Source organism: Amborella trichopoda, chromosome 11, assembly GCF_054954075.1.
Source record: "Amborella trichopoda isolate Santa Cruz 75 chromosome 11, AtrichopodaSantaCruz75HAP2 v2.0, whole genome shotgun sequence".
Classification (NCBI taxonomy): domain Eukaryota; kingdom Viridiplantae; phylum Streptophyta; class Magnoliopsida; order Amborellales; family Amborellaceae; genus Amborella; species Amborella trichopoda.
The window spans coordinates 32896525-32919723 of NC_142346.1; the positions used below are offsets into that span (position 1 = coordinate 32896525).

The window sequence follows — 23199 nt, forward strand, 5'->3', positions numbered from 1 at the left end:
ATAAGAAAAGGGGGAGGTGGTAGGCTTCTGATAAATGTGGAAACCAGTTTCACCAAGTGTAGAATCGAGATTCACCAATTGCGAAAGCAAGAATGAGTAAGTATTGGAAACACGATTCTCTAAGTGTTGGATATGTAGGTTAACATTCTCCAAAAAAAAAAAAAAGTCTTGGACATATGAGATTTTTAAAAATAAGGAATCGAGATTCTAGACTTCACGGAAATGGGTTCCGTGAAGATTCCTAGTCGGAATTACCGAATCGGAGTTTCGAATCAGAATCGCGACATTCGGTGAGAGATTTTTTGTAGTTATAGGTGGAAGGCAACATCATTCAGTTATTATAAAACACCTTATGACCCCTTGTGTTCCTTGCCAATAGGACTGCTTCATTGTTGGCCTCCCCGAGAACATCCCCGGAAGATGTATCAGGTGAGTTAGCCGAAATCTTGTTCTCCTCAAAAGAGTCCCTCATTCTCCATGCGTATGATCTCACCCTCCTTGCGAATATAATCCATTGAGAAAATCCCCTTCTACAATTATATGACACAAGTATCTTAAAGATTGCTCCCTTATATCACAAAGAACTGCCAAGCTTGTTGCCTCAGTTGAAGAACAAAATCCGTTGTTCTAGAGGTGTTCATTTCCACGTCCCCTAGGTCATTCCTTAAAATACTTGCAGTCTTGCTAGAACCGGTTTTTGATAGAGCACCCATCAAAGTGTAGCTGAAATTCGCATATGGATGGAAAGAATTTGGGAATAGGGCCAGTTTCTCTTTCACCCATTATGACGGACTTATGTATCCCAGCTTTTCAACAAAACACTGTCAAAATGTCCTTGAGCACGAAAAACAGGAAACATCTAGTTTGCTCCCATTTATAAATGACTCCCTTGCTTGTTGGAGTTGTTCAGCTGTCCATACCCTCAGGTTGGGGTTCTCACACAACCCTCCAGGTGAAATTTGTAGATCACTAACCCCTAAACTCTGAAAAGATGCCATATGGTGAAGCCCTTATAGGTTACTCCACAATATGACGAAGTCACAAATTTTGCATGTTTGGTATAGACGTATAGCCATGCTGCTTGCTTACTGCACTAGTCAGGGAATTTCATCATCGTCATCATCTAAGCCTTATCCCAACTATTTACTTTGATGGACATAATTATTTGAATGGTCTCCACATTCATCTTGATTGATATGATGAAAAGGCACGACCAAGAATCCTTACATTTTTGGAAACTCAATCTGTACCAAAGTTGATGAAGGTCCTTTGTATAATATCCTACTGCATTTGGACTCTTTTTAATAGTTGTAACCTATGTGTATGCTGACCTGTATTGTAATCCCCACTTGGATACATATGTATATAGTACACATTGCCTTATGATTAAAACAATGACATAGACATTAATATTTTGCCCAATCGTTGTGCTTGAATTTTTCTCTCTACTTCCTCAAACCTAACATAATTATTATTTGTCAAGCATTGTAGGCTTTCTTTAGCAACTAATCTAGTCAACACATATTAGTGTCGTCCATGTTCTCTTGAAACTGTTACGCAAAGGTGCTCAGAGAATTTTAAACGTTGAATATAGAGTGCTACTCAGATTTTTTAATACTTACTTGATTGTGACCAAATTCATTTACCTTTTCTGTCATATTTGCTATAGTATTGTTAGGACTTGTACACCATTTGATTTGTGCCTGGTGATTGCAGGCCCTGGACACATTCAATACAGCTGTTGTATCACCTATATATTATGTGATGTTTACATCTCTAACCATTTTGGCTAGTATCATCATGTTTAAGGTAACTTTCTGTGGCTTAAAGTTTCAGTTCTGTAAAGTACAAAGTTCTCTCTTGACTACTTAAGATATGGATACGGCGCGATGGCTTTAAATATGATTTAATTGATGGCTTGAAATACGAGATATAGATTATGCATATAGCTTATGCGTAGGTCATTCAAAATCATGGAAATCTCATTTTTGGTTGAAAACATCTTAAAATAATATGTCCAATTGCAATCACTCTACAATTACAAACACATAATTGAAATGCATCTTTCATGTTGCTATGGATACCTTGCATCCCCAAAATTTGCATAGGTGTATGCTTCCTGGTTCGGTTCTTGCAAGGTAAAAGGACACAAGAGAAGACATTATGGTGACTGTAAACTAGACAGATATTGTCAGAGTGCCATAGCAAGGATGGATCACCTTGACCCCTGATCTCACTTGATAATGTTGAAGTTTCCGTTCATAATCTAAGGCTCGAAGGATCCATCCTTATAGACCCTTAAACCTTGGAGCATTGCTTGACCCATGTCAACCCTCATGTTGTCCCTTGTGATCAATCCTACCTGGCATTGGGGTATTGGTTACCTTTAAACGTACAATTCAATATCGTATTGACAAACCCCTTGGAAGGAAGATGCCATTCCAGCCAATGCTGCGCCTTGTCTATGTTCAGTTAGGTTCTTTATTAGCTCAACCACAATGAATGCACAAACTTCCTTCAGCAAACTGAAAGAATGAGCAACTCTCTCTTTTGGCAAGCTGAAAGAAGGTAGTGTAGCGTACAAACCGTTAGAATTCACAATTGATTGATTATATTCACCCTACCAACTAATTTCCAAGCCCATGATATGACGCTAAATTGCGAAGTATGATCACCAGTGGCTTGTCAATATGACAAGCTTTTTATGATTTCAATATTTTCCTCAGGCACCTTCATGGCCGAGCAATTAAAGCATGCTACTGATAAAGGTGGATTGGTGACCACAAAAATAAGCTTAGAATTTTCAGAAAAAATCTGTCAACACGGATTATCCAAAACTCTGAACTTCACAAGTGCTACGAGTTTTGAGAGAAATATCTTCAAATTTTGACATGTGTGAATTAATATAGGTTCTGAGTTATTTCTCCAAATTTTGACATATTTGAGTAGCACTGAGATATACTTTTAAATTTTGATGTGTGAGGGTTTGAGTTGCATTTCATTGAATTTTGGCGTCTTAAGAATTGTAGAAACTTGACTGCCCATTATTGAAAAAGTTAAATTCTTTCTCAGGTTGACATTTGGCTGTAAGCAATAGTTTTCTTTCTTGATACGTTGGCTGCTTTTTCTTTATTTTTTCCAATCCTCAATCCTGTTCAAGTTAGCATTTATTGAATTAAAGTGTTACATGCCTTATGGATGTTCGGCATATGTAATTTTATTTACAGAAGAGCTGTTGATGTGCTTTTGGTCTGGACAACCATAGTATCCATGAAACTATAACTGTTATCTCTTAATGTTTTAACTTGAAAGATCATTGGTTCAGAAAAAATTCCAAGGTGTATCCTAGAGGCCTGTTTTTTAATGTTGTAGATCGTTCATCACTTGATTCCCAGTAGGCTTGCTAGATATATTACAGTGCACTCGGTGAGTATTGTAAAGCTTTATCTTTTTAAATAATGCTGCCCTGGTTCTACCTTGCATAAGGAGGATATGCCATCATCATCATCATCATCATCACTATTGGTAAAGTAGGACAATGATAATTTACTGCATTGCCTCAAGTTTGGAATGAACCATGGATGCATGGAGCCAGAGCTTGAGTGGAGCTTGCTCCAGCCCCCCATCAAGGATTCTCGATCCCTCTGTCATAGGAATCTCGATCCCTGACTAAAACGGATATCTACCTTATGAAAGGGGACCTCAATTGCATTGAAAATGGGGGTGCAGTCCTGGTTTGAATGTCATGATCCCAATGGGAGTTGCAAAAGTTTTTCAATTTTGAGTCTTATATCTTTACTTTCGTGGTAATGTTTTGCTTTTTGACAATTTACCAGTTAATGACCACCTAATGACGGTTTTGTTTCCATTTTCATGGTTGTGGTTTGCATCGGTGGTTGAAAACTAGTGAGCCAGCACATAATTGCTCGTGTTAACTTGCACGCGAGGGCATCCTACAGAATCGTGTGGGTTATCCAGAATTGCGTGATTCACTTCAGTGGATTGCCCGATTCACTTTAGGGACTCATGCAATTCTTACTTTTGGTTCTTATTGAATCCCTATAATGCCATTTTTCTCAATTTTTTATGTGATTTTCAGGCTAAGGAGTTCTCATTCTGCATGCATATAGATAATGCTAGAAAAGTGGATTGTACATTTTTCATTTTTTGAATAACACTTTAAAGATAAATTAAAATAATATATAGACGATCAATTTTAGATATTAAGCGAGACGGTACGCCCTTTATTTTTTCGATGTGTCCTTTCTCTTCAAATTTCATCCATTTAATTTCAAATAAATCCTACTTTGTCCTTAGCTATATTTTTTAAAAATCATTTTCTCCTATTTATGAGATATATGTGCAATATTAAAAGGAATTTTTTTGACCATTTTTAAAAAGTTTCCTTCGGGGGAAGAATCACTCTTATTAAAGCCACCCTTGCCAACATTCCTATCTACCACATGTCCCTCTTTCAAATCCCATCTCTGTAATTTTTTTTTGAGAAAACTTAATTGTATTCCATTTAAAGAATTTACACAGAAGTAATAAAATCGAGGGTCCCTTTTCTGTGGGACTCCTCATAAAAGGTTGTCAGTCAACCCTATACAAAGTTGGTTAAAAGGACAGCCCTTGATGCTACAAGATATACAATGATATTAAAAAAAATAGGCTTTATAAAATTGCCCCTTTGTACAAAAAAACTCTATGATATACGTCAAAATTAGGTGGCCAAGAACTGCTGTTCCTTTATCCCTCTATGGTTCGGATCAAAGGTGACCCATAAAATCTTCAGTGTGAGCTTTGGCCCCGTCCTTTGCTAGAAGATCAGCCAAGTCGTTTGACATCCTCAAGGTATGCGTCCAAGAGACGTCCATATCTCTGCAAATGTCAGCGATCTCATAAAAAATGGGAGCAAGATACCAAGGAGGGGAGGAGCCCCCTGATGCCCAGGAAATGATGTTACTAGCATCCCCTTCCATAATAAGTTTAGCCCCCAAGACAAATTGAAGCTTTTCAACCCCAAGAGAAGGGTCATTGCCTCAGCATGCTAAGAGTCTTGGATGTCCAAGTATTCAGATTACGTTAACAAAATTGACCGGTGGTGGTCCCTGAACACTCCTCCCTCTCCGGCATGACAAGGGTTCCCCAAGGAACACCTGTCGAAGTTGAGTTTAATGTAACCTCGGGTGGGGGGTTGCCAGTTATGGGATCTTTGGGCCTTGCGAGGACGGTGGAGCATAATGTTTTTCCAGTTGTAGAGGAAAGTATTAGTAGGGAACCCTGGAAAGATGCCGTTATTGGAAGCCTAGAAAGTTACTAAGGATGTAACTTTTGTGGAACAAAGCTGGACCTTCGGTAGCAATTCCTAGGAAAATCCTAAAATTCCTCCCATTCCAGAGTGTCCAAATAATTGCTGCTACTACGGTTCTTTTTGCCTTTGGCCAGTGAAGGACGCGGTAAAGAGATAACAAATCCTTGCCTGTCGCTAGCATGACCCATTGGACTCCACAGAGTTGCAACATTTGACCCCAAAGACCATGAGCCATGTTGCAATGGAGGAAAAGATGTGGGTTAGATTCTTCTTCGCAGAGACATATCACACATCTGTTGGGAATTGGAGTTCCTCTTTTTTGAAGCTGATCCACCGTAAGGGCCCTCTGAGATCCTGCTATCCAGTTGAAACACTTAACTTTGGGAGGTGTGATAGTGCACCACACCTTTGATAACACCGAAGGGGGGTTACGAGGGAAAGTGGGTGGTTGTATAAGTCTTTTATAGAGAGATGCCACTGTGAAATTACCAGGAGTGAGAGGCCAAACCAACTGATCCCTCCCATGGGTGGCAATGAAAGAGTTTTGAAGAGTAGTGGAGAGAGAAAGGAAGTGTGAGAGTTCCTCATTTGAGAGATTCCTTCTGAAGGAAGGCCACTCCTTCGATTTCCCACCACTGCCATTGCTTCTGCGACAATGGCTTCTTTGTTTGAGGTAATGGAGTAGAGGGAAGGGCACAGTTCCCTATAGGGGGTGTGTCCAAGCTAGATATCCAACCAGAAGCGCACTCTTGTACCCTCCCTTGAGTGGAATCGAATGAAATTCCTGAAGGAGAGGGAGTACGTGAAAGATCTCCACGCTCCTGAAGCCTTGTTAATATTTATCATCTCTGGCACCCATGTACCCTTGGCGATCTTGTATTTATGGCGCAAAACTTGAACCCAAAGGGAGTCAGTCTGGGTTGTGAGGCGCCACCACCATTTACCTAGGAGGGTCTGGTTATGTTTTCTAAGTATTTTGATCCCTAGGACCCCTTGCTATTTTGGTAGGCAAACTTTATCCCAAGAGGTTAGGTGAAACTTAGATTGCTCCACTTGGCCTGACCACAAAATTTTTTTCATATGTTGTTCTAGCCGGTTTTCCACAGAGATTGACATTTGAAAGGGTGGCATAAGGTAGATCGGAGCATTGGCTAGAGTTGCTTTAATTAGGGTAGAGCGACTTGCCTGAAAAAGGTATCTACCTTTCCAACCCGCCAGGCGCCGGTCGACCTTGTCGATAACGTGTGACCAGTGCCTCTTTTTGGGTTTGCCAAGGCCTAAGGGCAAACCAAGATACATAGTGGGGAGATCCTCCACTTTGCATTCCCATGTCAGAATCAAATCCTTAATACCAGTAGAGGAAATGAGGACACCTATCGTTTTTTATTTTTCCATGTTTACTTTGAAACCAGTGGCCTCTTCGAAGCGCTTGAGATACAATCTCAAATTTTCAACTTCTGCTGGAGGGCATCTAAAAAAACTAATATGTCGTTTGCATACTGCAGGTGTGACACCACAGGGCCTCGACGAGATGTATGGAAACCCGAGAGAAGGCCTGCCTGGAAGAGGCGGGAGATGGACCGGCTAAAGACTTCAGCCATAATAGTGAAGAGAAAAGGGGGAAAGAGGGTCTCCTTGGCGCAGCCCCCTTGTGGAGAAAGAAACCTTTTGGGGAGCCACTGATAAGAATCGAAAAAAATGGGTTAGAGATACAACCTATCAATCATTTCCTCCACCGATCTCTAAACCCCCATTCTTCTCATGGTCTCATCTAGGAGGGCCCAGACTACATGGTCGTAGGCTTTCTCCCAAGCAATTTTGAAAATGAGCCCCGGCTTTTTAGACAAGTGCTTGGAACGAATACACTCGTGAGCTAGTAACGCTCCATCTAGGATTAGTTTGTCTTTGATGAAAGCAGATTGGTATTGGGAGATGATGGAAGGGGAGGAACTGCTGCAGCCTTGAAGCCAAGAGTTTGACCAGGATTTTGTAAGAGGAATTCAACAGACTTATTGGCCGAAAGTCCTTAAGCTCCTCGGCCCCTTCCATCTTTGGTACCAGAGCTATAAAAGTGGCGTTAATAGCCTTATGTAAAATTTCCCGGTGGAAGAATTCTTCGAAGAAACTCAAGAAGTCTGAGCGGAAAGTATCCCAAAATAATTTGAACGGGGCTATGGGGAAACCCTTTGGACCAAGTGCTTTGTCTCCAGCTAAATCATGTTGGGCTTTAAGAATTTCCTCTTCCAGAAATGGACGCTCAAGCCCATCTCTGTTATTAATCGCCTTGAGAAGTTCATGTGTGATTTCTTGTGGTTGGGTACTGAGAATAGCCATATTTTTTTCACCTCATTACCTGGGATAAAGTTTGCACCCTTAAGAAATATGGTGGGCTAGGCATCAAGAAACTTCGTACCATGAATATTGCCCTACTAGGCAAGTGGTGGTGGAAATTCACTTCTCCTCATCCGCTCTTGTGGAAACAGGTCATCCAAGCCAAGTATGGTCTTAGTAACGAGGATTGGCTGCCTAGATCCTCCTCCCAATTATCCTCTGGTGCCTGGAAGTGCATTATTTCTAATAAAACTGCCTTCTTTTGGATCAGAGATATACCTCTGGTGCCTTGGAAGTGCATTATTTCTAATAAAACTGCCTTCCTTTGGATCGGAGATATACCTCTGGTGCGAAGTACATCAGGTTTAGGTTAGGATACGGCTAGACAAAAATTCTACTCTGACCTTTGGATCGGAGATATACCTCTTAGGCAGGCCTTCCCCTCTCCGTTCCTTATAGCCAACAACCAGGCGGCTGCGGTTGCCGACTACGTAGAATTTAGAGGGTCACCTTGGTTTGCACGCCTATCTATAGGAGAAACCTTTCTGATCAGGAATCCACTTCCCTGTATCCACTCCTTCAATTGCTTGCCCCCATTTTCTGCCGTCTTCTTCATCAAGATTCGATCATTTGGTCCCCTAACCCTCAAAGTTCTTTCTCAGTCTTCTCTTTCTACTCCTCCTCACATTTAACAAAATTTTGTTCCTGCCAATCCCTAACAAAATCCAAGCTTTTATCTGGGTACTCCTTCAAGGCAAAACCCTCACCTTAGACCAGCTTCAAAGAAGGGGACTCTCCTGTCCTAACCGATGTATCTTGTGCCTCCAAGAAGAGGAGACAATCATTCAACTCTTCATTCACTGCGAGGTCTCCTCAAGTCTCTGGTCTTCAATCCTTAAAAATTTTCATGGCCTACAGTGGGTCACTCCCCCTTCTTTGAACAACCTCTTCTCTTCCTTCTTTTTAGAAAAACGGAAGAAAACTTTGGTATTTGTTTGTTTCTACCCTACTGTGGAGCATTTGGCTTGAGAGGAATTCCAGAACTTTTTTTAAGAATGTTAACCTTTAATAAGTAGAAAAAAGAGTACAGTGAAACATCGAGAATGGGCTATCCATAGGGTGGATAACTCAAGATACAAAAAGCCCTTCTGAAAAGGGAGGTGAGAGAGTAGAATAGAAAAGCCTTCTTTTAAAGGATACAATGACATAGAAGCAAAGGAACCAACAAAAAGAAACCGATCCCAAAAAATCGATCCTATAATCCATCAAGGGCCGCCACTTCCTTAGCTAGAGCATCTGCTGCCTGGCTTGACCCCCTCTAGGTATGCCTCCATAAGACGCGTGTATTCCTGCAAAGGTGGTTAATCTTATAAAAAATATGAGCTAGAACCCCAGGGGGCAATAACATTCTTGGAATCTCCCTCTATGCTAACAGACTCTATACTGTGAAGATGAATAAGCTTGAGTCCCTCAAGTAGTGCAGTGGCCTCCATGGAATCAGTATGACCGATGTTTTTGGATATGGAAGCGATAGTTGATCCCAAGTGGTCCCTGAGGATGGTACCGATACTGGCAGGCCCGGGGTTATGCAAAGAGGAACCATCGAAGTTAAGCTTAAATTGGCCCTGGTCAGGTGATCTCCAATTTGATGCTTGAGGTAGACATTTTCTACAGTGCTGTAGAGTAGCAGTCCAGTCCTGCTAAAAGGCTGAAGGAGGAACCCTTTTAAAACTTTTAGAGGCATTTCGAAGAGTCAACATTCTATCGTTGACTACATTATAACCTCAATCTCCCTCTGGGCCAAGATGATCCTAATATTTGTTTCTATCCCCACTCACTTCCTTGCCAATTGGCAATCCCTTTTGAATTTTTGTGCCCCTCTAAGGAGATTGAGAGCAGTGTGGACCCCCCTCCCCCACCTGGTTTCCCCAAACTCCACACAGATGGCTCATCCCTAGGAAATCCTGGATCCTCCGGTATTGGCGGTACTTTGGCTGATGCTCCAGGTTTTCTTCTATCCTTTTTGGACTACATTGGATCTAAGGACTCCACCACTGCTGAGTCTTTGGCCCTTCTTGAAGGCCTCAAGCGAGTGCCTCAATTTGGGCCACACTTTCAAGGACTCATAGTCTAATCTGATTCAAGCAACACCATTCTGGGTCAGCCACCAACCGCAGCCACCGTGGCATCTTCAGGTTATATTTGAGCACATTTACTTTCTATGCAGTTCCTTTTCTCAGGTTCTTTTTAGGCATATACTTCGACAGGCTAACACCGAGGCAGACAGACTGGCCAAAGAAGGAGCAAGTCAAGCCACAGGTGCACCCCCAATCCCCTGAAGTCACAAACTGTTCATTCTTCTTTCTCTCTCCGCTCTCCCTCTTCTCCTCCTTTCCTCTCGTCCTCCTCTTGCCTCTACTCCAAAAAGAAAAAGGAAAAATAAAAAGGGCAAAAAAAGGAAGGAAAAAAAAAAGTTCTTTCACGTTCTGCCTGCTGTCTATTGCCCCCTCGCTTAGCCCCCCTTTTTTATCTCATGCCGTCTTTTTCCCCTCCCACCTTCTCCTTCTCTATAAATATCTCTCCCCCTCCCTTCTTTCCTCTCTTAACCACTCTTCGCTTCTTTCCCTCTCCCCTCTGCCACTCACCTCCAATTTGTTTGTCTCGTCACCCCCTCTACCTAGCACGACAATGACATCCTGGAAAGGAGAATCTAAAGACCTGTTACAACAATGTGGAGGCACTAAAGTTGCACTCCAAGATGGCTCCATATCGCCCTCAATCTTTTCTCTTTCTCGCACAATTCTCTATCTAAACTCTCTTCTCTTCAGCCCATCTTCTTCCCCTCTCATCTCTCTCCATCAATATCTCTTCCCCTCCCTTTCTCTCTCTCTAAACCATCTTCCTTTTCTTCTCCTCTCCCATCCGCCCCTCATCTTCCCTGTGCTTGTGCCTTGTCACCCCCTCTCCCTAGCACGACAAAGACATCTTGGATAGGAGAATATGAAGACCCGTTACATCTTATGCGAAGGCACCGAAGTCCTTCTCCACTCTCGAGGTGGCACCATACAAAGAGCCTCTCAAGTAGAAATCCAATTTTCCTCTTTTTTCTTTTCCTCTCTAGTTCTCGTCTCTCACCCAACGTTTGGGTAGCAGACTTTTGTTTGTGTAATCTCTCTGCCCCCGTCTCTCTCTGTACCTTCTTTTCTATGCTCTCCTCGCTTCCCCTGCAATTGTATATTTTATCGTTTGAGCACCCAATATGTGGGATGCCGTCTTTTGCTTCCTTTTGATGTAATTCTTTATACTATAAATACAAAGTTAACCATTCCTCAAAAGAAAAAAAGGTTTACTTAAGGGTGAGGCCCTAAACAATCAAATTAAGGCACACCTCAAAAATTCACCCTTTGTTGCAATTTTTGCAATGTCCTTGTTGCATGTACCCTTTGTTGCTCCCAATATCTTTGTTTGATTAATTAGAAAATATTTTATATACTCGTTTTTTAAATGTGGCAATATGATATACTCTTGACGGTTCTTCACTAATATATTTAGTAAATAGGAGTTTAGTTAAGTCTTTCACAAGCGAGAAACCTTCTTAATGAACATATTGAACTCTTTAGTTATTTTTGCTTTGTTTTATGACTTTACGTGATAGACAAACATTCACTTAAGGAGTTGTTAATGTATTTCTCTAGGATATACTGCTTAGAAAACGTTAGCAATATTTTGGTCCTCATGCTCAAAACTTTGAATTTCTAGTCAGGGTGAAATTTTTGGAGTTATATGTTTTCTTGTGATACCTCAATTTGTTTGAGTTAGATCATCGTTTGCCTTTGTTGCTTTTCCCATCAACTGGCATGAATATGTAGGGTCAAGAGAACCAATTCTACTATCTCAAAAGAATATGTTCTTTACTGTCTCAAAATAATATGTTCTTTGGAGTGAGATATATAGTACAATACTGAAGATTCAATGTGACATCTCACTGATGACGTCTTTTTTCACTAAACCTGAGCATGGCATTCACCATTCACCACGGTTATTGCTTGCACCCTCCCCAAACTAATGGCTTTCTTTTGAAGTTGGTTCCTAGGTTAGGGTCCTAAGAATCCTTCTAGGTAGGGTTTTACCCAAGGGAGTGAAGTCCAAAATGATCCCATGAGAGTGTGCAGTGCTTATTGTCCCAAATAGAAATTTCATCAATATCTTGGTCCGAACCCCTCTCAACTGAAACAACTGCATTCCTTTGAATATTTATTTATTGGGGATGAGAATGATTATTAGTTTATTATTTCTTTCTCATAATTATTTCTCTCAGTTCTGAGTTTGTGCTCATGCTTCTCAAAGTAACTATTCAATTTATTAAAGTCTACCACAAAATTATCTTAAGTCACTTTTATTGGCTCTTTTGAATAGGACTGGGATCGGCAAAGTCCAACCCAAATAGTGACTGAGATGTGTGGGTTTGTGACAATCCTCTCAGGAACATTTCTGCTCCACAAAACAAAGGACTTGAGTGATGGTAACTTTGCATGTGTGTGTGTGTTTCCGTTATTTTGTTTGTTTTGTACATCATATTCTTTACATAGTATAAAAGCAAAGGTAGTTTTGAAATGGTTTAGTCTCATGTGAGATCTCAAGAGTGGCAGTGTAACATGGACAGGTTTATCGCAATCATTATCAATGCGTCTTCCAAAGCATGCTGATGAGGACGGCTTTCCCACTGAAGACATCCCACTCCGCTGTCCAGACTCCTTCCATTCACCCTGATGATTATGGTTGATATATGCCGATGATGATGATGTGTGCCTTTTATTTGCCGTCCTTACTCTTCTTCTGTGTTTTTTTATGCTTTGGATGGCCTCCGATTCTGCCCCTCTTTGTAATCCTTGAAAGTATTTGAGTATCATATTCTTTTTGTCAGAGTAAATGTAGAGGGTTCTTCCAAGATGAAACACTTAATGTGAACCCTTTTTTGCCTGATACCTGAGATTAAGGTATCTCGCCATAGTTATGGGCTTTATACCCACGGTTGTGTAAAAAATGAAGCAATTCAAGCCCGTTCTTGAAATAATTACTGAAATGAGAACCATAACACCGAATTTTGATTTAAAACTGAAACCCGAAGAGCACTCTTTCTGAGCATGATCGTGTGCCTTACTTTCTCTGTCCTTTTTTCCCCTCTTGTCCTGTCTTATGTGAACTCTTTTCTTTATGCTTCCTCAACAGACGTTCAAAATTACAAAATCAGATGTACTTTTGCCCACCCTTGTTTTGATTGTGAACAGTAAAGATACAGGCGATAATAGCAGCTGCAGTTGTTTATATATCTTCAATTTTAACCTACTGTTTGAAGAACTGTCTCCAATATCTTATGTTCTTTCCCATTGATCTTCCTGAAGACAGTTCAATCGTGTAGAAGTGTTGAAAGAAGCAATAATGCGATCGATTCTTTTCTTTTATGTTGGAATATGGATCAAACTAAAATCCATATTCTTTGCAAAGGGTGACCTAGGGAAAGAATTAAGGGCTAGTTTTGCAAACCTTATAAATTCGGTCACTCGGAAAAAGAACAATTGCTGCCGGTGGCTGAAGTTTGTTACTGAACAGGAGTTATCAAGGAAAAAACAGATGTTCCCTTGCAAGATATTTCTGTGGGCTTGGTTACAGGCCCCTCTCTCTCTCTCTCTCTCTCTCTCTCTCTCTCTCTCATGTCAACTTGGTTACCGGTGCGAATGGAACTCTGAACATTATCCAGTGGCACGTGCTGCCTGTAACACCTCCGCCTGGCTGCCTGGGGGCTGTTAGTGCCTCAGTTTCTCTCTTACGTGGCGATTTTCTATCCATCAGTCTATACCAGTCTCAATCCATCAGTGTCAATCCTAGGTACTCTCTCTCTCTGGATAAACAAAAACTAGGTCCCGAGGAACTCGGTGCAAAATGCAGTACATGGCATTTCAGGGCTTAGGGTGCTTAATTGAACCGAGAAAGTCCTGTGTATGCGTTTTCTAAAGGTACCATTGATTATAAAACAAAACAAAACAAACTGATCGTCAATTAGTTTATTGCCAATTCTTAAAAGGTGGATTATGCAGATATCGATGCACCGATTGATACATTCAAATGATTGCTCCAATTGTGAACTTTAATCATTCCATTGGATTGTATACATTGAGATCATTTATCTTTGATACAGGGAGGTCACAATTACTTATCAATTGTGAACTTCAATCATTCCATTAGATGGTATGCAATGAGATCATACATCTTTGATATAGGGAGGTCACAATTACTTACAACTATTTGATTCGATGTGAAATTGGATATAAAATTTTTTTTTTGAACTTTAAATTCGATGTGAAATTTGAATGTCAAAAATTTCTTTTGAACTTTGAATGTAATAGAATCAGCATGTGTTTGTCGTAATAAATTACGTCATGAAGATCAATTTGATGATCGCTTGATCAAAAGGTTTCCTCAAAATTCGAAGTAAATTTCTTTGCACCACCAGTCCAAGCAAAGCACTTAAAAATACAAAGCAAGTTCTAGAATATTAGGGAAGTCTTTGAACTACGGGCCAATTGACCTTTGTATGACTATTTACAAACTCAAATTACAGCCTAAAAATATTACTATTTCCTCTCCATTACGATCTATAGTAAATCCAATAACAATAACCATTTAATGATCCATCCCATATCACTACAAAACCAAATTAATCTTTCTTTGCAAAGTGAGAAGTGTGAAGCATGAGGAGCTTCCTCAGAACCTTTAATATCATTTGTAAACCTGGCCTTTTCAGGGGAATTCCAGCCTTAGAGATCTTTAGAGCTTGAATGCAACCAAGATGCCCTATCTCATGTCCTTCGGCGTCGGACTCGAAGCTTGTCACTGACTCGGCCCCCTTCATTTTCCGGCAATCTTTCACAGTTAAAATCTGACCCACCCCATCTTTTCCGGCCAAAATCTGACCAACCCCATCTTTTCTGGCCAAAAGCTGACCCACGTCATCGTTGTACTCCTCCCATAGAGAATCCATCCTTTCTTCATCTTCTTCATCGTACCCGTCATCATCTCTAGCACTGACAAAGCTCTTTCTACCATCATCTAAATCTATTGAGAATTTTCGAAGAGACCCAATTGCTTCTTTTGCAGTGATTTCCCATAACTTATCCATAGATGAAGTGTGACGACTGGGAAATGCTTTAGGCTGATAAGTTGGGATCTCGAATTCGGGTGAGTTGGTTTCATGGGCTTGGGCACATATGGGGAAGGAACAATTTGAGGCCTTTCGAGCACACACCCAAAAGGAGTCCTTAGAAACTGAGAATTCATGGTAGTCATTTGGAACGGTTGGAAAGGTGAATTCCTCTGTTGATTCTTGATCGAAAATCGTCATGAAAAACCCACTTGTAATCTCTCCTCTCTCTAGGAAGGGGTGATGGTTTTTTTGAAATTGGAGGAGAGAAAATGGTGATGGTCTCTCTTCTTACCTCTAGCCTGGATGTTGTTCTATGCAAAGTTGAGAAGCGATATGGTTCTCTCGTTTTCTCCCTCCCCTAATAGCTGTTGTTTATGAGAGAGAGAGGGAGAGAGGAGGGAGAACTTATGTTTCATTGAAATGGGATAGGGAGGTGATAGCCCAAGTGGGGTTGAAGAGAGAGAGCTGTAAAGAATTTTGGTGGAGAAATGGGACCGAGAGAGAGAGAAATGAAATGAGGTGAAAAATTGAAAATAAGAAATTTTCGCTTTCAAGGGGGTTGAGGAATCCCATCTACTGCCGGGTTCCCCGGGTGTTGCGATAAGAACAGCTTTTCATTTCTTTGAAAAAGGCGCGATGCTTGGCCAAAATCTACCCATTGGACGTTTTTCTCTAACCTACCTAAACAGCGATGGAATTTATCTTCTTCAAACAGATTATTTACTAAATGAAGATCGTCCCAAGGGATCATACTGTTCACTTACTGCCGGGACCGACAGAGTTACTTTGGAGAATTTTTCAGATCTGGATTTTTGGGCAATTGAGACCTCTAGATGATTATTTTTTAAAAAGAATGGATTTTCAATTCTTCAAATGTTAGATCTCAACTTCCAAAAGTTGAATGGTCTCAGTTCAATCTTAGAATGGTTTTTCTGAGGCACAAACAAAGTGAGATTTGACTTTTATTTTTAAGGGTAGTCATGAGCTTCAAGAGAGCTTGGATATTGTCCGAGGGAGTAAATGGATAATATGCTCTCTAGGACCACGAAATCCTTTGACGCAGTGGAATACTTGAACTTAGGACTCAAAATATATCTTAAATCACTTAAATTCATTGCTCCCTCAAATCCATAAATTCAGAATTCTAAAAATAGTGTGGATTGGTATGAAGAATTAAAATGACTGGTACACATAGAATGTCCAAAATGTACTATTTTTAAGGCTTGGAATTTATTTGCCTCTTTTTCCTTTACACACACATACAAAACTAGTCCAGAATAAATCTTGGAAGAGACCTTTGTAGTGCAATAGGTGCATCCAAGGACACACCTTTTTTTATTTCGGTAATTTAGTGGGAAAGACAGGTCCCTACCCATCTTTTTATATAGATTAGAGAGTAAGCATTTTTAAGATGTCAGTAGGTAGTGTTAGCAAAACTAGAAATCACAACGTGGTAACTGAGTATGGAGGTGCCGAAGCTCCTTTTCTAAAAGGGGGATTTGGCCCCCTACCCCTTTAATAAATGTGAAAGATGAGGAGTCAACGTATGAATTTTATGAAAGGGTACCCACCCTATCCCCCACACACTCTCACCCATGTGAGGAGGACGAGCATAGATGAGGAAGTATGCATTCTAATGGGACCAAGCAACCTGTCTTTTTGCTTAACACACTTCCTTTGGATTTATATGTGCACCGGGGATTGCGGTTTAGATGGGCGTGACTTTAAGTGAGGAAGTTTAAGGTGAAAGATAGGAACTTTCTTTATGGTGAAATGTGATTTTTCTATGTAGAAATTAATTAACAGATCCTCATTTCTTAAAGGGTGCAGTTTGCTTACGGATGTAGAGGTAAGGTGCACCTTCAAATTTTATCATGGTATATAATTTTGATGTAAAATGTTTTTAGGATTATCTCAAAATCTATTTTTATATCAAATTATAAAATTTTAAATTTAAAAAACGGTTAAAATCAAGTAGATCTATAAACATATGAAAATCTTGAAAATAGACAGTGTAGATAATATGTTGCAAAATGCACTATTTTTTATACTTAAATTTTTTTATTTTTCATAATTATACATCTCGATGTCGAGATGATCAATCAAAAGGCTTTTTAACATTAAAACTGCCTTTCCGATAGAGTTTTGAAACGCATCCGTAGTTCTACATTATAAGGTAGAATCCTTATATAAACCTTTTCCTCTCTTAAATAAAAAAGTAACACACACAAAAGTACTCAAAAGCCAATAATATTCCATTAATTTAAGAGGTTCCTCCCTACTGTCCCCAATGGAAGAGGGTCCGTCCACCTTGTTAAAGGAGTACTGATATTCTTACATTTCTTGTTTATGTATTTATTGGGAGCAAACCTTTAAAATTTGTCCGCCCTTTTGTATTTAATGCAAATTCCTTTTATAATACATGCAATATGCTTTGAATCATTGTAGTTATTGTAGAGAGGCTATTTCAAAGAATCTTAGTGGAAGAAGCACCATGAAGTTTCAGTAGGAACTAATGATTATTAATTGCTGGGTGAGGTGGCTTTGTGATGTTTTTAATAGGATTGGGGCTGACCCTTGAATTGGTCCATGTTAAATATGAAATATTTTTATGATCAGATTTCAACATGAGCCAAGGTCTCTAGGGACCACCTTGAGGCTAATATGAACATGACGTACCTTGCGGTATCAATGTGACTTTAGCCGGTCCATAAATGTCTCACTTTTGCTCAAATAAATGCTCAAGAGTGGCAGTTGTAAAGAGCCCTGTGCTATTTCTATTTGCTAGGAGAGCACAAAAATGGAGTTTTTGCAACTTCTAACCCATTCTCTAACAACTCTACCAAACCCACCCTCCATAGTTGGCATGGTGGTCGGTGGGTTTGAAAAGGCACCAATACTCTCACAAATACATGTTCCAAAACAGAGTTAACAAACAGAAAATGAACAAAAAAAAACAGACAAGCACCAAGCACTACAAATTCGAAAACGGAGTTAAATAAGAGAAAATGAACAACAAAAAACACACAGGCAAGTACCAAGCTCTTGAGAGAGAGAGAGAAAGAGGTGAACATCGTATTTCCTCGCCCAAGACCGCAAGAGAAGAGTAAATTGCACCAGTAGTAATAAGGAGGTAAGAGGGGGTTCATATATGTCTCTGGTGTTTTAAACCCCATCAACTTTCCTATTGTAGTCATTGTGTACTTCATGTGGTAACTTATTGTATTGTGATCTTAAAAATGGATAAAATTGTATAAATAGAAAATGCATCTGAGGTTGAGGTGCCTTGGGTCTTCTATTCCTCTGAAACATGAAGCTCCTAAACGAACATGATCTGGATGGTTCAAATTTGTATGATTGTATCTCTACCTCGGGTTCATGTGTACACTTTCGACACTACAATTTTGATAGAATATCAAGCTTTCTGAAGAGAAATCTCTGCGTATATTGATCATAAGTAATATAAATGCTTTGTATAAATATACAATAAACATGACAAGAATAGAAAGATATCAATGTCCTTACAATACAAATCAATGACACCTATAATAAACAAATCTTACCATAAACAAAAAATATTATATCTACGTAATATACACTTTCTATAACACCCTCCCTCAAACTCAAGATACTTTAAAAGCACACTTTCTATAACACCCTCCCTCAAACTCAAGATACTTTAAAAGCACACTTTCTATAACACCCTCCCTCAAACTCAAGATACTTTAAAAGCACACTTTCTATAACACCCTCCCTCAAACTCAAGATACTTTAAAAGCGAGCAGTTGGAGTTTGGACAATAAATAGCACAAATTAAACGCTTGAATGGGCCTTTGTGAGAAGATGTGTTAAATTGATCCTTCAAAGAAACAAATGGTAGGATAAGAGTGCTTTGAAGAAAATGATGAACAAAGTGACAATCAATTTCAATATGCGTTGTATGCTCATGAAACACATTATTTTGAGCAATTTGAATTGCTCTTTTGATGTCACAAAAAAGTGTAGCAGGACCAATTTGAACAACACCGATATCTTGGAAAAGCCGCCGCATCTAGATAATTTTAATAATAGTACGTATAAGAGCTATGTATGCAGCTTCAACACTTGAGCAAGAAACTACCTTTTGTTTCTTACTTTTTCATGAGATAAATGAATCACCCAAGAAACAAGAAACCCAGTAGTAGATCTACGATTACTAACATCCCCTACCCAATTCGCATTAGAATAAACATGGAGCTCAAGAGCAAAAGTGGAAGACAAGAGCAAACCTTGATACAAGGTACTTCGAACATAGCATAAGATGCGAAGGACAGAAGCATGGTGAACAGAGCGAGGGCCAGACATGAATGGACTCACCGACATGAATGGACTTACCATAAGAACAACGTGACTGATGGCAGGGCAAGTGATAGTTAAATAATTACGACCGCCAACAATCTGCTAGTATCGTGTAGGATCAGAAAGCAATTCTCCATATGTATGGCAAAGTTTGACATTCAACTCAAATGGAGTGCCAACAATTTTGTTATCTGTTAGAGCGGCCCGAGACATGAGATTAGATGCATACTTCACTTGAGACAAAATATATCCACGAATTCAAGAATGCACTTCAATGCCAAGAAAAAAAAGAAGTTGTCCAAGGTCCTTAATTTCAAAGTACTTGTTTAAGTGCAATTGAGTATCATGAATGCTAGCTGAATCACTACCAGTGAGCACCATATCATCAACATAAAAAATCAATATAGTAAAACTGTGAGCCAAACATTGAACAAAAAGTCTTGAAACATGAGCACTTTGAATGAACCTCAATGTGTTGAAAACATAGCAAAACTTCTCAAACCAGGCACCGGGTGCCTGTTTGAGACCATGTAATGCTCGTCGAAGCTTGCAAATCTAATGAAGCTGATGGAAAAGTCTAGACTACATCAATTAAGGTCTACACTTAGGTTGTTTGAGTAACTGGTGTAAAAGTCTCTTCATAGTCAATCCCATACTCTTGAGTGAAGCCTTTTGCAACTAATCATATTTTGCATCATTCAATTGGACCATATGAACTAGTTTTAATTTTATAGACCCATCGATAACCGATTACAAACTTTCCAGGGGGTATATCAATAATATCCTAGGTAAGAGTTTTATGTAAAGAATTTAATTCATCTGCCATAGCTTGCTGTTAGCTTGTATCTAATATAACTTTTTTATTTGTCTTAGTGTCATGAAAAGAAAGAACAGTGGTTAGGAAGTAGTGAAAATCATGAAGACGCTGAGGTGCAGAGTGCCCTTGTGCAGGATATGACATTCATGGAGAGGAGGTTGCATATCGCTCCCAGGAGGCGCAGAATCAGAACATGACATATCAGGCTGGGGTTCAGATGGGATACATGGACTGGTCTCTCTATTATCTTGAAAGTTCTCTTGATGATTGATAAGAGAGACATTAGGTACTACAAGATCGACTGAGGAGTCAATAAGGGGTCAAGATATTAATTGGACTTAAGAGGTGAAAGGGAGAGACAACGAAAATGTGAAAGTGAATACACTGGTATACATTCCCAAAAGGTCATGTTTTATGAAATATGAAGTTTATGTGAAATGACATCATAACATCGAAAACCTTTTTGCTGAAGATCATAACAACAAAATACGCAAATGGCTAATTTTTTGGACAACTTGTTTTGCTCAATTTTCTGTAAGAGAACAAAATATATTGATAAAAAAATACGCAGTTGTGAATAATCAAGACTAAATGAATAAATTCGCTCAAAAGGATACAGGCCACCTAAAATAGATGATGAAATACATTTGATAATATAAATAGAAGTATATACAACCTATCCGAAAAATTTACGTGGAATAGAAGAGGAGTTTAGTTTTCATAAAATAACCAAAATGAATTGTGAAAAAAATAATAATAAAATTTCATAAAAAATTTGAAAATCATAATTAAATGAAAAATGATTATAAAAAAAAGGAGTTACCAAATCACAATTTTAAACATTAAATAAAAAGCATGTAATAAATAAAATTTTTGGAACATGAATTTATCAGCAAGTATGAGTTGTCATAGCGGCTACTCTAAATCTCAAAGATCATGTCTTTCTTTCTCTGTCTCTATCTCACGCCACCTATCTCTCTCACATACTTACTCTTTCTCTCTCTCTCTCTCTCTCTCTCTCTCTCTCTCCCTCCTATCCTAAGATTTCTCTCTACCATCTTGAATACCCCTATAGCCTTTTTTCTCTCTATATATCCTCTGCTTCCTTGTACAAAAACAAAAAGATCCATGCGCACTGATTATGGAGGCACAGTAGGAATTATCTCTCTCTCTCTCTCTTTATATATATATATATATATATATATATATATATATATATATGGGTCCCTTTCTTAGGTTCTTGGGTGAGCAAGAGTATTTGGGTAAGTAACTCTCTTTCTCTCTAATATAAAGGCCCTCAACTTTTGGATGAGTAACATCTTTTTATGATCTCTCTTTCTCTCTTTCATTCTCTATCATAAAGGCCCTAAGCTCCAACCACATGACTGAGGCAATAACTCCCTCTAACAAATGATCTCAAAGAATAAAGTAAAGGTAAAAAAACTAAGATTTAAAAGACAGAGAAAGAAATAGAGAGAGAGAGGAGCGTACCTTCCTACACTTATCTGTCTCTCTAACTCCTTACTCTTATAACAAACCCAACCTTCTTTACTTTTTGCTAAAAGGGTAATTGAGAGATTGAGAGGGGGTCAAAACTTCATTTTTAAAACCCTGAGGATTTGTTCCTTAATTTTCAATTCAAAAAATCCAAAAATTACTCACCCAAGAATCCTTTCTCTCTCTTCTATTTAATGACTTTGCATATTGGAAATCCAAAATCAAGTAAAAGCATGGCAAAACTATGTAATGAAAATACAAACTTTAATGAAACTGAACCAATATAACATAACAAACCATAAAGCAAGAAAGGGGAGCTATTACCTCAAGGAAATACTATCTATATATATTGGAAATCTAAAGTCACGTAAAAGCATGACCAACAAATATATGATGATGAAAATACAAAATTTAACAAAACTGAACTAATATAACATAACAAAACCATAAAGCATGAAGAGGCGAACCATTACCTCATAGAAGTCCAAAATCAGGTAATATTGGAAATCCAAAGTCACGTGAGCATGATGAACCAATATATAAGAAAACCATAAACATGACGAACCAAATATATATAAGGAAACCATAAAGCACAATTTTTTTTTTTTTTTTTTTTTCATATATTAAGGAATATAGAATCGATACAATATAGTTTCCCTCTCTCTCTCTCTCTCTCTCTCTCTCTCTCTTATTAAGATATAGAATATGATATATTTAGATAAGGATAGAATATGATATCTTCCTCTTGATTATCTAATCTCTTAAATATCTATCTGTATCTTTCTCTAATTAGGATATAGAGCCTTTCCCTCTCTCTCTCTCTCTCTCTCTTTCTCTCTCTCTAGATCTCTTTCTAAATGCAAAATAATTTCTCCCTCTCTCTCCCCAACGTCAATCTCTCTATATCTCACCTACTTCTCTCTAACTAGGATATATAGTCTCTCTCTCTAAATGAATAATTGTCTCCCTCTCTCTCTCCTCAACATCAATCTCTTTATGTCTCACTTCTAAAATAGTATTCTTATATCTCTCTCTAAATGGAAAATACTCTCTCCCTCTGTATCTCCCACTGAATCATTTGTCCATAGTTTTCTCCTCAAATCTTTAACTCCCATTAAAATAGGAGTTTTTCTTTAGCTCTCACTTTTCACCCTTATCTACTCCATAATAACAAACTAAATTCTAATTAGGATAGAATATGGTATCTCCCCCTCTCTATTTTAGCATGCACATCTCTCTCTCCCTCTCTCTCTCTCTCTCTCTCTCTATTCCCAATAGAGATTGCTATCACCAAGATTTGAATTTTGATGGGAATGCCCCATATCCACTTCTTCGCTCTTCGGATGATTAAAATGAATAACTGTTGATTTATGGTGAATACTTGGGTCATTGCATTGATGTTTTTGATGCTATATGGATCAACATTTACTTAGGGGGCGGTGGAAAGTTTCCGACTTTCTCATGTACTGTTCCTTTCTCAAGTTTGGGAACAATAGAAAGTGGAAAGTCGTATATCACTTTTTCCCCAAATCACTATTAGTGTTGTCACTTTCAAAGAAAACAACAAGTGGGAGAATACTACAACATATTTAACGGGTAGAAAAATAGGGGTAGCTACAGTAGACTTAACGAGCAGAAAAATAGGGCTTATAAGGAGAACTTTGGAGAGGAAAAGCTTTGCAAATCTTTAGCTCCCTCAAC

At 38.9% G+C, this 23199-nt stretch overlaps 1 protein-coding gene across 6 annotated transcripts in view; it reads left to right on the top strand.

The window, feature by feature from the left end:
* Positions 1-12790, top strand: part of LOC18441060 (putative magnesium transporter NIPA4) — a 35032-nt gene extending 22242 nt beyond the window's left edge. For 2 of the 6 annotated variants that reach the window (XM_011627595.3, XM_011627596.3), the window contains exons 7-9: positions 1717-1809; positions 12062-12179; positions 12309-12790. In XM_011627595.3, coding sequence (XP_011625897.1) covers positions 1717-1809; positions 12062-12179; positions 12309-12415 — 318 coding nt within the window. In that variant the 3' untranslated portion in view covers positions 12416-12790. The remainder of the gene's footprint in view (positions 1-1716; positions 1810-12061; positions 12180-12308) is intronic. The other 4 variants (XM_006851193.4, XM_088852488.1, XM_088852489.1 and 1 more) reach the window with 2 other exon arrangements.
* The last annotated feature ends 10409 nt before the right edge of the window (positions 12791-23199 follow it).